Source organism: Vicia villosa, linkage group LG1 (assembly GCF_029867415.1).
Source record: "Vicia villosa cultivar HV-30 ecotype Madison, WI linkage group LG1, Vvil1.0, whole genome shotgun sequence".
Taxonomy (NCBI): domain Eukaryota; kingdom Viridiplantae; phylum Streptophyta; class Magnoliopsida; order Fabales; family Fabaceae; genus Vicia; species Vicia villosa.
In genome coordinates, this window is record NC_081180.1 from 132313546 (window position 1) to 132327461 (window position 13916).

General features: G+C 31.8%; 1 protein-coding gene and 1 pseudogene across 1 annotated transcript; both read right to left on the reverse strand.

Annotated features, from left to right (window-relative positions):
- Positions 1-7854: 7854 nt before the first annotated feature.
- LOC131654545 (uncharacterized) lies at positions 7855-9902 on the reverse strand (annotated as a pseudogene).
- A 549-nt stretch (positions 9903-10451) lies between these two features.
- On the reverse strand, positions 10452-12262 carry LOC131654561 (uncharacterized). Its single transcript, XM_058924647.1, has 4 exons — positions 11761-12262; positions 11481-11674; positions 11177-11423; positions 10452-11107 (listed from the first exon to the last, which is right to left on the reverse strand). Exons 1-4 carry the CDS (start codon positions 12155-12157, stop codon positions 10452-10454), a joined length of 1494 nt encoding a protein of 497 aa, XP_058780630.1. The 5' UTR covers positions 12158-12262.
- Between the last annotated feature and the right edge of the window lie 1654 nt (positions 12263-13916).

The following is a 13916-nucleotide window of genomic DNA, read 5'->3' on the forward strand; positions in this document are numbered from 1 at the left end:
AAGAAGCATTTGTAAACTCTTGAATAGATTACATTAAGTTGTAAGGAACTAGAGTGATCGTGTGATCAGTATACTCTAGGAAGTCTTAGCAGTTGGCTGAGCAGTTTGTAACTAGAGTGATCGTGTTGATCAGAATACTCTAGGGAAGTCTTAGGAGTGAACTAAGCCTAGAGTGATCGTGTTGATCAGTAGACTCTAGAAAAGTCTTAGAGGGTATCTAAGCAGTTGTTCCTGGAGTGATCAGTGTGTGATCAGAAGACTCTGGAAGACTTAGTTGCGGACTAAGTGGAAAACCATTGTAATCCGTGCGATTAGTGGATTAAATCCTCAGTTGAGGTAAATCATCTCTGCGGGGGTGGACTGGAGTAGCTTCGTTAACAGCGAACCAGGATAAAAATAATTGTGCAATTTATTTTTATCGTCCAAGATTTAAAGTTACACTTATTCAATCCCCCCCTTTCTAAGTGTTTTTCTATCCTTCAGCACATTCCAAGCTAATAAGCACAAAAAGATCACGGGGGCTCAAGCCTTTCTCCCTTAAGATTCGAGCGACACTGCCTTGCATACGAAAGCCAATACAAGGAAGAGGATCATCAATACTTGTATTTGGCTGTTGGGAGGAGATGTTTGGACTCAAATCATCTAGAATAGACCTAATCACCGAGTGTGGTGCCTAACTCATAAAAAACACCCATAACCAATGCAGGCTTTGGAGACGAGGTACACAAATCAAGAACAGAACCCAGCTTTCCATAAAGGGTAATTGAAGAAACTCCATCCCATGATAAAACTCTATAGGAGTAGATAGACTTGAACAAAAATCAATTTTATAAGATACAATATTGATGGTTGTTGAAGTACTTGACCCTACCGATGGAATTGATTGAAGAAGCTCCATCCCATTAGAAAACTCTATAGGAGTAGATAGATTAGAACAAAAATCAATTTTACAAGATGCAATATTGATGGTTGTTGAAGTGCTTGACCCTACCAATGGAATAGATAGAAAAGGCGTCGATTGATCCATAAACAGACAAAAAAGCTTATTTGGAGGCTTATTCTCCATGAGATGAAACAAGATAATGATCCAAAGGTTAAGGCCCTTTAATTGAATAAGTATAAAAATTTTGTTATGCAAATGTAGTGGTAAGTCAAAAGATGGCTATATAACACTTAGGGATGCACATATCTTTTGTTGTATAGTGCATCATGATCCTACCATTGACTAGAAACCTAGGACAACGATGTGTTGTAACACCCCATTTCTACCTGATAATTATACGACAATCAGAGTATGAAAATTCCATAACATTCATATGGGGTATCACATTTCGACTTAAATCACAATGGCATATACGCCTTTAACATAGATACATAGCACTTTATCAAAACAGACAAACTTATAACAATCGGTTTAGTCTTTATAAATTGTTCATCAATATTAAATAACCACGCAGAGGATTCACCAACTTCCAAAAACCAAAGTAAAGTCATAGCATCTTCACTCATCGCAAAACCACTTCAAAAGTCACAATTTAAATGCAAAACTACATTAAAATTCAGCAAAGCAATAGTTATAAAGCATGTGTTTATCCCCCCGAATGCTACGTATCAGAGTGACAACCAACTCGAACTCACGGTGACTAAGTCTTCACTCACAGCTATCACCTGCACGTTATCAATACTCATAAAATGCGTCGCGTCGCAACATCATAAAAACACCACAAGAAAATAACTGTTACTGGATTATTCCCGGAACGATCCCAATATTATTCTAACTACTATATATTTTCTGTTTGCTAATGATATACCATTGGAATGTTGTTCTGTTACTAAAAGTGACCCTGCTAAACAATTATGCAGAGATTGCAGCAAACCTGTCATTATTACTCTTCTGTTTTCATTATTATCTTTTTTGTCTGTTATGCTATTTTATTCTAATATCTTCTATTGTACATCAATTAATCTATCTGCTAGATCATTTCAATTTTATTAATTGATTCCATGACTAATTATTAGTTTTGTAGTTTACCTATTCATCACTATTGGATTAAATTTAAGGGGTACTAAATTGATACTAAACAGGTGCACAGGAACTTAATTAGTGGAAATATACTACACTTTAGTTTGAGGCCCCCGTCCCTAAGCATGTGGCCCTCGTCCTAGACACCCACCCCAGGCCACTAGGCGCCAGCCCCCTCTCCCTAAGTCACTTGTCCCACACTTTTGTGGGACCCTCGTCCCACCTTCACCAAATGGTGCGCCCACCCCTTCATGTTGTGGCCCCCGCCACATAAATTTTTTTCTTCTCATATTTTACATTTCTTTCGTTCTTCCTAATCAGCTAGCCCAGAATCGTTCAATTTTTCCAGAAATTACCAACACATCATCACAGAGATTCATCGATTAAATTTTATCTGACATAATTTCAATCACCAAAATCACAAACCAATGCAACTATTTCATAATCAACACGACAATAGTCATAGGCAAATTTCCAGGAAATCACAACACCCCAAACATCAAAGTTATACCAAACACAGAGATAAAATTATAACCCCAAATCCCACATACGGTTTATCATATCCCTATTTATAGAGCAAGAACCCCTCCCTTACCTTTAGATCGAAGGTTGCTCTAAATTTCCCGATCGAAATCACCCAATGCTCTCCGTGTCTTCTCTGTTATCTTCTCTCCAAAACTCCCTTCTGCTATGTGCCTCTATGTTATTTTTGTTTTCTGTTTTTCCAAAACCTAAGTGCCCTTACTACTAAGTTCTTCACAATTCTAATTGGGCTACTATTCACTCGTACAACAATCACACACATTTAGCTCACCTAATTAAAGTATACACCCACTATTATTCTATGTCTAATTTAATCGGTTTATTTAATTTAGCGGAATATCTCCCAAACACCAAATTATACTTTAATATTTTTAATACTAAAAATGCTAAATATCACTATTAAAACTCAACCGGCTATTCCATTAAAATCCCGTCTCGACAACTCAAAATGCGACAAAATACGATAACTACTGAAAATTAACAAAATTAAATATTTAATCGCATTACGGGTGTTACATGTGTACCGCCAAACCTCTGCACAACCTCCTATTGACTTTTAGGGATAAGGGAAGTTTGTCTTGTTGAGTCCCGATCCATATCCATTTTCAAACTAATCTTCTAGCTCCCACTTACTCGCATAGAATTGATCATGTACATGTGTCATAGAAATAACCTGTATAGAAATTTTTTATTTTGGTTTTTTTTAATAGTCAATAACATTTATTTGGTTAAGTATGAAAAGATTTCTTACGATATGATTCAAGCGCTCTTGAGTATTTGTAAAGTAGATTTAATATGTAATAATACTTTTTATTTTCTATTTATTATTAAAATATTAAAATCCACTTATTTCGAAAATAAAACTATTTTTACCGTGAACAATCATTAAAATATAATGGCAAATATAACTATTTTCTTTTTAAGTAATACAAATATAAAATGATAAACCAACCAATATAATTTTTCAAATGTAACGCATTGAGATTTCTATTTTTCACCAACCGAACGATCATAATTATATAAAAAACACTTCATTTTTTTAAAAATGTCTATATTACTTTCATTTTTGATAAAAAAAAATATTTATATTACTTGTAGAATAATGATAAGTATTTCTTCTATAATAATTAATATTGGAAAATTTTAAAATCTCGTATTAATTAGACATAAAAGTTTAAAATAAATTTTATAAAATGACATTTGTCACCTTTCAAATCCATTTTATATGAATGACTTAACTCAAACTCTTAGATATAGAGCTTAAAAATAATTTATATAAAGTAACACTCCTTCTCGTACAAACTAATTTTACAATAATGAATTAAGTTAAACTTTAATAATTAGATATTAAAAAAACAAAATTAAAATTAATAAATCTTATTTAAAATTAAAAATATCTTATTAAATATTAAATGAGAATATAATGAATGAACAATAAAATAATTTTACACATGATCGTTTAATGAAATACAACTCGATTAGTTGATAATATAAAATTATTTTATTCAATTCTCACACCTTCTACTTTCTCTTAAAGGAATTAATTTTTTTTATCGAAAATGAAATATTTAATAAATTTTATTGCAATAAGGGCTGCTTATAGAGAAGATGAGAACATATACATCAATTTAAAGTAAGTCAAATATTCCTTAAAATGATTCCACGTAATCATTTTATATTTCTGGACATTCTTAGAATTTGCTTTTGTTATTTGATAAGAAGGGCTAAAAGCCCACTCACAACCTTTTTCATTTTCTTTATATGTTACCAAACACATTTGGAAGGAAAAATTTTAAAATTATTTATTGTTTCATATTTTTGGTAAAATGAATCTTGAATAGTAATATACATAAAATAAAAATAGAAAAAGTAAACAACGAAATTCAGAGAAAATGCCAACTTTACATTCATAGCATATCTATGTGCTAATCATTTGCCTAAATACTTTTTATAAAAAGAAAATATGACATTTTTTAAATTAATCCCTATTTAAATTTTTGTCTAAAGTAAAATTGAAAAAGTTTATATATATATATATATATATATATATATATATATATATATATATATATATATATATATATATATATATATATATATATATATATATATATATGAGATATTCTTATTCCAGGAGTAAGTTTAAAACACTTACTCCAAATCTTATCAATTGGTTTTTGTTAATATAACGATTTTAATTAATTATAAATATTTCCAAAAATAATCAGATTAAATAATCAATTAAAACTGTTAGATTAATGAAAAGTGGTCTTTAATGTCATTATGAAGAAAGGAAAATTATTAATCAATTTTTAAAAAATATTTTTTAATCTCAACCATTAAATATAAATTCAATGATTATTATTACATTCTCATATAACTTACTCATTCTCATTTTATATATATATATATATATATATATATATATATATATATATATATATATATATATATATATATATATATATATATATATATATATATATATATATATATATATATATATATATATATATATATATATATATCTTTATTCTCTTAAGGAAATAACACATCTATTATAGCCACAAACATATTATCATATTTGTTGTAGAAAGGTATTGTAAATGAAAAAATAATTTTAAGAAAATGACATACTTTTCAATAAAAATATATATTTAATTTAGAAGTTAAAATAAAAAATGACACACTTTTCAATAAAAAATATATATGTAATTTTAAAAGAATTACTAACTTTTAAAAAAAAACTAATTTCTTTATATTAATATAAATAAATGTTGGTGCTTAGAATTGAATTATAGATCAATAATTTATACTTATTTAATTAAACTAACATGTACATATTCCGCCTACCTATATTATTAATTAAACTTGATGATATTAAAGATCATTTTATAATTAATTTAAACAATATTGTTTGAGGTCAATATTTACTAATATTTTGATATTTTATATTTTTTTGGCAATTAAGGAATTGAATTAAATTAAAATAGAATAGGAGAGATACTCAACCCATGATACAAACAACACAAATTACAAACACATTCTAACTATGATCAAGTCCAAATCATATATACACAAATCCAAATTTACACTCCAATTAAGTAGAATTATTTATTCTTTGTTAAGAGAAACAAACCATTCTCAAGATTTATATTTGTCCTTACATTAACTAAATAAAAGTTACGAATAACAATTAAATCATGGACCAATAATTTATAATTATTTAACTCAATTAACATATACATATTTGACTTACTTATATTGTTGATGTGGGAATTTGATTTACTAATCATAAAAGTGGAATTATCAGAGTAAATTACTTGTGTAAAAATAATATTTAATAATAATAATAATATTTTTGTAAATGATTGTCTATATTATTTATCATATATTTCGAAATACTTTCTAGAAATTATATTTGGTTATGTTAGTATCTTCACCATTATCACTAGTTATCAATATCTTGTGACTCTTAACCATGCAAGAACACTGATTGTAAAGGATCATAATGGTAGAAGTAGAAAAATAAGTTTTGCAAAAAATAGTTCTACCATTTCAGCAAATCATTCTCAAAGAGTGCAGTGGATCTTATTGAATTGGTAACAAATTGAATCACAATAAACAACTCAAATAATAACTCTATTTAGTAAAAATAGCGGTTGACTGATAAGTTAGCTGATAGTTTATAGTTTATGACTGATGGCTAATAACTGATGACTTATAGCTTATAGCGGATGATTGAGACTAATAGTTTATAAGTTAATTGAAATGTTTGGTAAAATTACCGGTTTAATTAACTTATAAATATAAAATGACATAAAAGATATTTAATATATAATTATTTTATTTTAAATTAAAATAAATTATAAGAGTTAAAAATGGATTTTAATTAAAATAATAAGGATAAAAAAAAAAGAAAAAATAATAAGTTATAAGACATAAGTTAAAACGCTATTTAAAATAGTATTTGAAAAATTAGCTATAAACTAGCAAAATAAGCTATAAACTCGTGATGAAAAAATCATTACCAAATGGGTCTAAATTATTATATAAATTTATAAAACATAAGACATAAACTATAAATTCGAAAACATGTCATACCAAACCGAACCAATAAATATAATATAGAAATATATTTACAAAATTACTTACTCTAAGTGTTTCAAAGTAAGGTCCATAAGTTTCAGCCTATTTTCATTTTTTATTCTCTCCATTATGTTCCTTCTCAATCACATGACCATTAGATCTACAAAAATAAATATTGTATTAGACATATTTGATTCGATTTTATAAAATATTTAATTAAAAATTGAATTTATAAAATAACAGTGTAAGGGTTAAAAATAATATTTTACCAACAAAAGTATCTTCATTTGAAGATAATAAAATATTTGTGAATGAGATAAAATCAAAACAATTCTGTGGAATTTTCTTAGAATTAATTTTAAAAAACTTATAGATCCAAATATATTAAGCTTGAACTTATGTGTAGTAATCTTGAATGAACTGACATATTTTCTACTAAGACATTTTCAAGCTTGTATATCATCCTTATACCTTGATATCATATTCTTCCTCGCAGTCGCAAGAATCTTTTCAACCTTATAGAGACATATATAAGACTCTTCCTCTCACAACTCATTTCATTTACTTCCACCACCCAATTCACTAATATATAATATATCTTTAAGTCTAATTGGTTCAGGAAAATGAGGTTATCCACCTTAACAAGTTTAACTACTAAAATCCTCGAACGTTGTCAATCTCTCTAAGCATAAAATGAGAAGTAAGAGAGTCACTAGCCTCTCCGAAGAGGGATTGAAAACTAACTTCATCCAACCGCAGACGATGTATCAAAGGTTCCTTAAACTGGTTGGTAAAAAATTAACCACCTATTAGCGAATATCTGCAACCCCATCAATCCAACTATCACCCACATTAAGGGCTAGGATTGCATTCCTCCTATTCCTACTTTTCACACAAACATGAACTAGTAAGAGACCCGTGCTGCCACACGGGTTATTTTCTAATGATGTTGTGTAGTTCCCGATTAAATTAACATATGGCATATGACCTTTATGAAAAGATAAAACCTGGCAAATAGTATATTGATAGTATTGTTAAGGTCATGTAAATGAATGAGTGTTAGTCTCAATATATCTTTCAAACCTTTCTAGTAAAATTCAAAATGTTATATCATTAGTATTGATAATGTCATTGAACTAAATGATTGCTAATGTAACAACACAATATGTTGCTTTAAATAAATAGTAAAATACAAAATGTGTTACAAAAGCTTATAAAAGGTAAGTTGAGCTGCAACATGACATTCCAAAATGAAGTGAATGAATTTAACCTGAAAGATAGGAAAAAAACAGAAAAAAAAAAGTTATATTGTGAATGAATAATATTTCTAAGTGGTAAAATATGTTGATAATGGTATGGTACGACTCAATATTTAACTTCGCACCTTTCAAATGTTATGGAACACTTCCTTGAATACAACATTGGTGGTAGAGAGCATAGGTTGTTTCTCTTTGTCATGAATAAGAATCCTTAATCCCTTTTTGGATTTGACTCTTGAGATAGCCACATACAATTGGCCATGACTAAAAACTTCTTTAGACAAATACAATCCAACATTGTCAAGTGACTGGCCCTGAGACTTGTTAATAGTCATGGCAAAGGAAACAATAATTGGAAATTGGCGTCTCACCAATTTAAATGGCCATGGAGATTGTGAGGGGGATAAAGACATTCTAGGAATATAAAAGATGTTACCAATATTTTTTCCAGAAATGATCTTTGCTTAAATGACATGGGCAGCAAGCCTGGTTACAGTTAGTCGTGTACCATTGCACAAGCCCTCTGATTGATCAAGGTTGCGCATTAACATAATAGTGGCCCCAACTTTCAACCTGATCGAATGGTTAGGCAATCCTGAGGTTTTAAGAGCGTTAAGGAACTCAGGTGTCACATGCTCATATGCATCAAAGTTAGTTACATCAGATTTATCAATGAAATCACTACTAAAGTATTCTCTCTCTTCTCCTACAACAATGGAAAAATACCAACATTTAGTAAATAATGTTAAGAGATAAAAAGTTATATCATATTACAAAAGATCTTTACTATTAAGATGTATAAATTGAACTAGGTGACATATGAATACCTGGAAGAAGGTTTGTGATATATTGGTTGATATCATCAACTACTTCGATTGTTGAAGCCAAGATCGCACGACTTTGAAGATAATTCGAATCAAGATAGTTATGAATGAGATCAGGGTATGTATCTTCAACAATTGCCTGAATCGGATCGGAAAAGTTAGAAATTATGAACTCATCTAGAATACAAATATCAGCATAACCATCATTAGGCTCACACATGGTCCCATCTCCAATATTTAAAATCCACTCAGAAAAACTCCTAATCTCATCAGCTGTAGCAGTAGGTGGACCACTTTGCAACCTCATGTTCTTTGTAAGCCTCAATACTTTACAATGATCCCAAATATAAGAAGCATTGATTGTTGCATGGATAATATCAGATCTAGTACCTCTTGGTATAACTGGGAGAATTTGTCTGAAGTCACCACCAAACACAACAACCTTACCTCCAAATACTTTTTTAGATGCATGTGTGGATCCACTCATAATATCTTTTAAGGATTTGTCCAAAGCTTCAAAGCAAAACTTGTTAGCCATAGGAGCCTCATCCCATATGATTAAATCCGTAAACTTAAGAAGCTCAGCAAGATCATCTTTTTTTTCAATGTTGCAAATAGAAGTCTCTAAAGTAGGAACATGAATCTTAAATCTAGAATGAGCCGTTCTTCCACCTAGTAGCAACAAACTTGCAATTCCACTTGAAGCAACCGGCAAGACAATTTTTTTCTAGACCTAAGTGCTGCTGATAAAGTGTTCCACATAAAGGTCTTACCAGTCCCACCGTAGCCATATAAAAAAAACACCCCACCTTATTGCTTTTCTACAGCATCCATGATTTCCTCAAAAATGCATCTTTGCTCATCTGTGTACAATGGAGGTTTCAAAACAGAATGTTAATAAAAAATTTAAATTGGTGTCATATTCAAATGTTTATTCAATATAGTCATATTACCTGTAAGAGAAGCATACAAAGTATCAAAAATTTGTTGTTGACCAACAACCTCATATTGAAGTTCATCATAAAGTAGCCTATTTCCAGTAAAGGAGACGACATAATCTTTTGGATATGGCATTGTCTTGAAGTCTTTCAGAGTTTGATTATTATTTTGTAAAAGCGTTTCAATGGCCATTAGTGTCCGTTCTTTTAGCTCGTCATCGCTCATTGTCAGGCCTATGACACAAATGTTTAACACAAAGAAATGTTATACATGATAGAAATGACAAAACGACGATACTTATACCTTGTGAAACATTAATCAAACAGAAACAATTGTGAATAGATAATCCCCAAAAAATAAGAATGTGTTGCAATGTCCCAGCAAAGGTTTACCATTGGCAAGGTATTACTTCTGGAAATCAATAATTAACAAAAAATGTTTGATTTTCTTACAATAAATTGCAAGGTACCAGTGATATATGTTCTAATTTGGCAGAGTTTAATTGCATAATTCATGGTCAATAACAATGTAATTTGTTTGCAGCAAGTGGTAAATAGAATAGAAACTGCCTGAGACATGAAAAATTTGGATTTAAAAAACTGCATGTTCCATTTAAGAAGATGTGCATGCGCAATAGAATATTTCTTATGCAATTCCTATATTCCATGGTTTCTAATAATCATCCACACATGTATTATGTAAAAGCAACACATTCATTTTTCCAACACGGCAGTGACACTATGATTTAGCAATTGGTTTAAAAAAACAGTACAGTTAATCCAAACCTAAAATACCTTGATTTCCTGTGAATAACCGTTGATCATAAAGAATGCCATCCAATAAATACATCCAAGTCTTTCTCCAAACATGTTCGGGTCTATTCATGGATGCAGATAACAACATTGTCAAAAATAACTTGCGTAAAAATGGACCGGAACCCCAAAGATGTGCCTCTTTGATCGCCTCGACAAATTCTCGATCATCTTGTAGAAATCCCATAGCAAAGCATGCATCCCTAAAAGTTCTAAGTTGTTTACCATCAACTTTCTTGATGTCATTATAGCATAAAGGACCCTTTATGACAGTGAACATCATCCTTAAATAAAATAATTCACCGGTGCTTTGAGGAACCCAAATGAGTCGACCAATGGTATACCCTCGTTTCCTTGGTCTCCAAGTGCGACTTCTTTTATGATAAACAAATTTGGAAACAAAGTCACCGTAAGTTAGTAATCTTGCTTCCTCATAAGTTTTGTTTGCCTCAAACCAAGATGTAAACATTGACTCGGTTACACTTGGTTTGAGTAAAACATCACCAACTTGCTCGTAGTCTTTGTAGTACACGGAGTTTTCACCTTCCATATGAAAAAACAATCTTTCTACGGATGGCTTCCTTCCATGTATAGAATAAGAAAAGATCCTCCAACATGCTTCACTTGGGGAGATGTATCGACAATCCAAATATTGCTTGATTTCGTCAACGTTGTTTTTGTCTTGACCTTGGATGATTGCAAAAATACGATCAGAACCTTTGTTAATATATTTGAAAAGGTATTTGATGGAAGTACTTTGGTTGCACCATTCCATGTTGATGTGGGCTTCGTATTTCAACAACAAACTTGGATTGTGAGGAACCACATGACCACTATGAAAGATGATGCCGTTTTTTTCAATTGTGTGACCGTTGTTTCTTCTCCTATAAACTGGATAGCCCTCATGGTCCACTATAGTTGTAGGCTGAAATTTCTTAGGATAAAACTTGGTGCACTTGTTATCTTTCATGCAAGGTGAGTTGAGATTTGCCAAACCACAAGGACCATGGACCATGTGAGATTTTACCAAATTGTACAATCGAGGGTGTGTTTTGGGATCGGGCACTTCAGCACTAATGATCTTGTCAATGTCTTCAGGTCCTGGATATTTGTTTGAAGGATGCAAAAAGATCAATATATGGGCATGAGGCAATCCTCTCTTTTGGAACTCAATGGTGTACATATCTAGGATGGGAACAACATAACAAAAATTAGAAATTATGATAGTCATTGTATTATTAAGTATGAATAAAGGGGCAGAAATAACTCACAGGCAAGCACTTTCCCAAGAACGCCTTTTTTGGTTAAATCTGAAAGCAATTGATCAAACTTGATTTTGAAAATTCTCGAAATGACATCCGGTCGATCTTGAGGCTTCAGATGTAGAGGTCCAAGTACTCTTTGAATCTCAAGACAATTTGGGTTACATGTAAAAGTAATAAACAAATCAGGAAAGCCGACTTTACTGCATATAGCCATCCCATCGTAGTACAATTGATCCATAAACCTACGACCGCCGACAAAGGACGAGGGCAAAACAACTCGTTTACCTATGCTTATTCCTGGAGCTTGACTTTGATCGCCTTCCTTCTCTAAAGAGTTGTACTTGGACACCCGAAGCTTTGGTTGATTTTTACGTAGCCATTCTAGTTTCTCGGACTCTAACATTGTGTAACCATCGACCAGAAATTGCTGGAACAACCTTCTAGAAGATAACAAAGTCTTAGCTTCAGATAACCTTGTCTGAATGCAAAAGGCAAGCCATTCGCGTATTGTGAGCCTATTTCTTATGCTGTTTTCGTTGTCGGGCAACTCTCTGTGTGCTACATTAGGTCTATAACCGTCCTCACCATAAGGAAATATCAAAGGATACTGGTAAGCCATGTAAGCGGCATGCAGTTTGTTGATTCTTTGAAGTCTTCCTCCCTTTGTCTGCATTATGATATCCCTCATTTCTGCAGTGTCAATATCACCAACAACCAAAGCTGCCACTTCAGACACAGTTGGTTGATTATACACCCTCCCATCGGTGGATCTGTTGGAAATAAGACGCAGCTTCAAGTTTGGAGTTTCCCCATTATTTAACCATTGCTTTGCCATTTGAAAACTCTTAGCATGAGGATTGAATTCATACAGCATGGTTGATAGTTGACTGACAACAACTGGATCAAAGTCTTCTTTGTTCCTTGACATGGAGAAAAAATAAAAATTAATTAAAAAGATATAACAACATGCACAATATTTACAAATGAGAGTATGATATGTCACAATCAAAGTGAAGGGTTTCCAAAAATAACCTTAGTCCATGCATTCGGTTTTCTACTTCGTTCTCTGTGTCATAAATATATAACTGAGCAAACTTAGGTTTTTGACCTTGAGGAGGCAACAAACTTCCAATTCGGTGACACGTTTGACCTTGTATCCTTAGGGTTGGAGGCCCACGTCCATTGTTAAATCGATTGTCCACCTTTGCTCCCGGTGACGTGAATGCAAACATCATATTGTATACTCGGATTTGTTGTTGAAACTTGCGGCTAACTAAACTGTCGTGATCAAACAAAAGTTTTGCAAGGGTTTCCGGAGGCTGTCTAAGTAGTGGGAGTTCAACTTTCCCGTTCCCACAACACATCATAAACTTCGGGTTGGCGGAATGAGAACTTTTATGCATCCTCTCTTGATACCACATCATCGCTTTACAATAACGACATTCAATAAGAGGGGCTCCGATATCGTAATATTCTACAGAAGCATGAAATGTATCAATAATTTAGAAGAAATAGAAAATGAACATTGAATCTGTTATTGAGAATTTCTCACTGTGTTTAAGAATAGATACCTTGTGAATTGTCGGCAGCATTATCATGAATTGTAAAAGGTGCATCATAATTTTCGTGTTCCGAACATAACTCATCATCGGATAGATATGCTGTTATGTTCCAAAACATAAAATTAATTCTAAGTAAAAGAAGCTAACAATGCTAAGTAAAAGAAGCTAATCACATGTGCAAGTATAATTGACAGATTAAGGGCAAATAGGTGCCTTTTACACAGTTTGGATTTCTAAGCTAAAAGCACCGTGTACTAAATTATGATATCAAACTTACTTGCAAACGGGTCATAGTCGCTATCATTGTCGGAGTCACTATTAAAATCCAAATTGACCGTAGGTGTAAAAATCGGACATGTTAGCTCCATTATATAATTGGGACCATGTGTGGACTTTGAGACTGGCGGGTGTTCGTCACCACCAAGTCTGCCCGTTTTTTGTGGTACTTGCAGCCTAGGGACATTAGGTGTAACGACATCCCTGTTGGAGTTCACATTCCACAATCGCATGTTAAATTCATTATCATTGAAAATACTTGTCAAAGTAATGGTTAGAATTACATCTTTGGTACCTTGAACCGGATCCTTCAGATGGAATAGA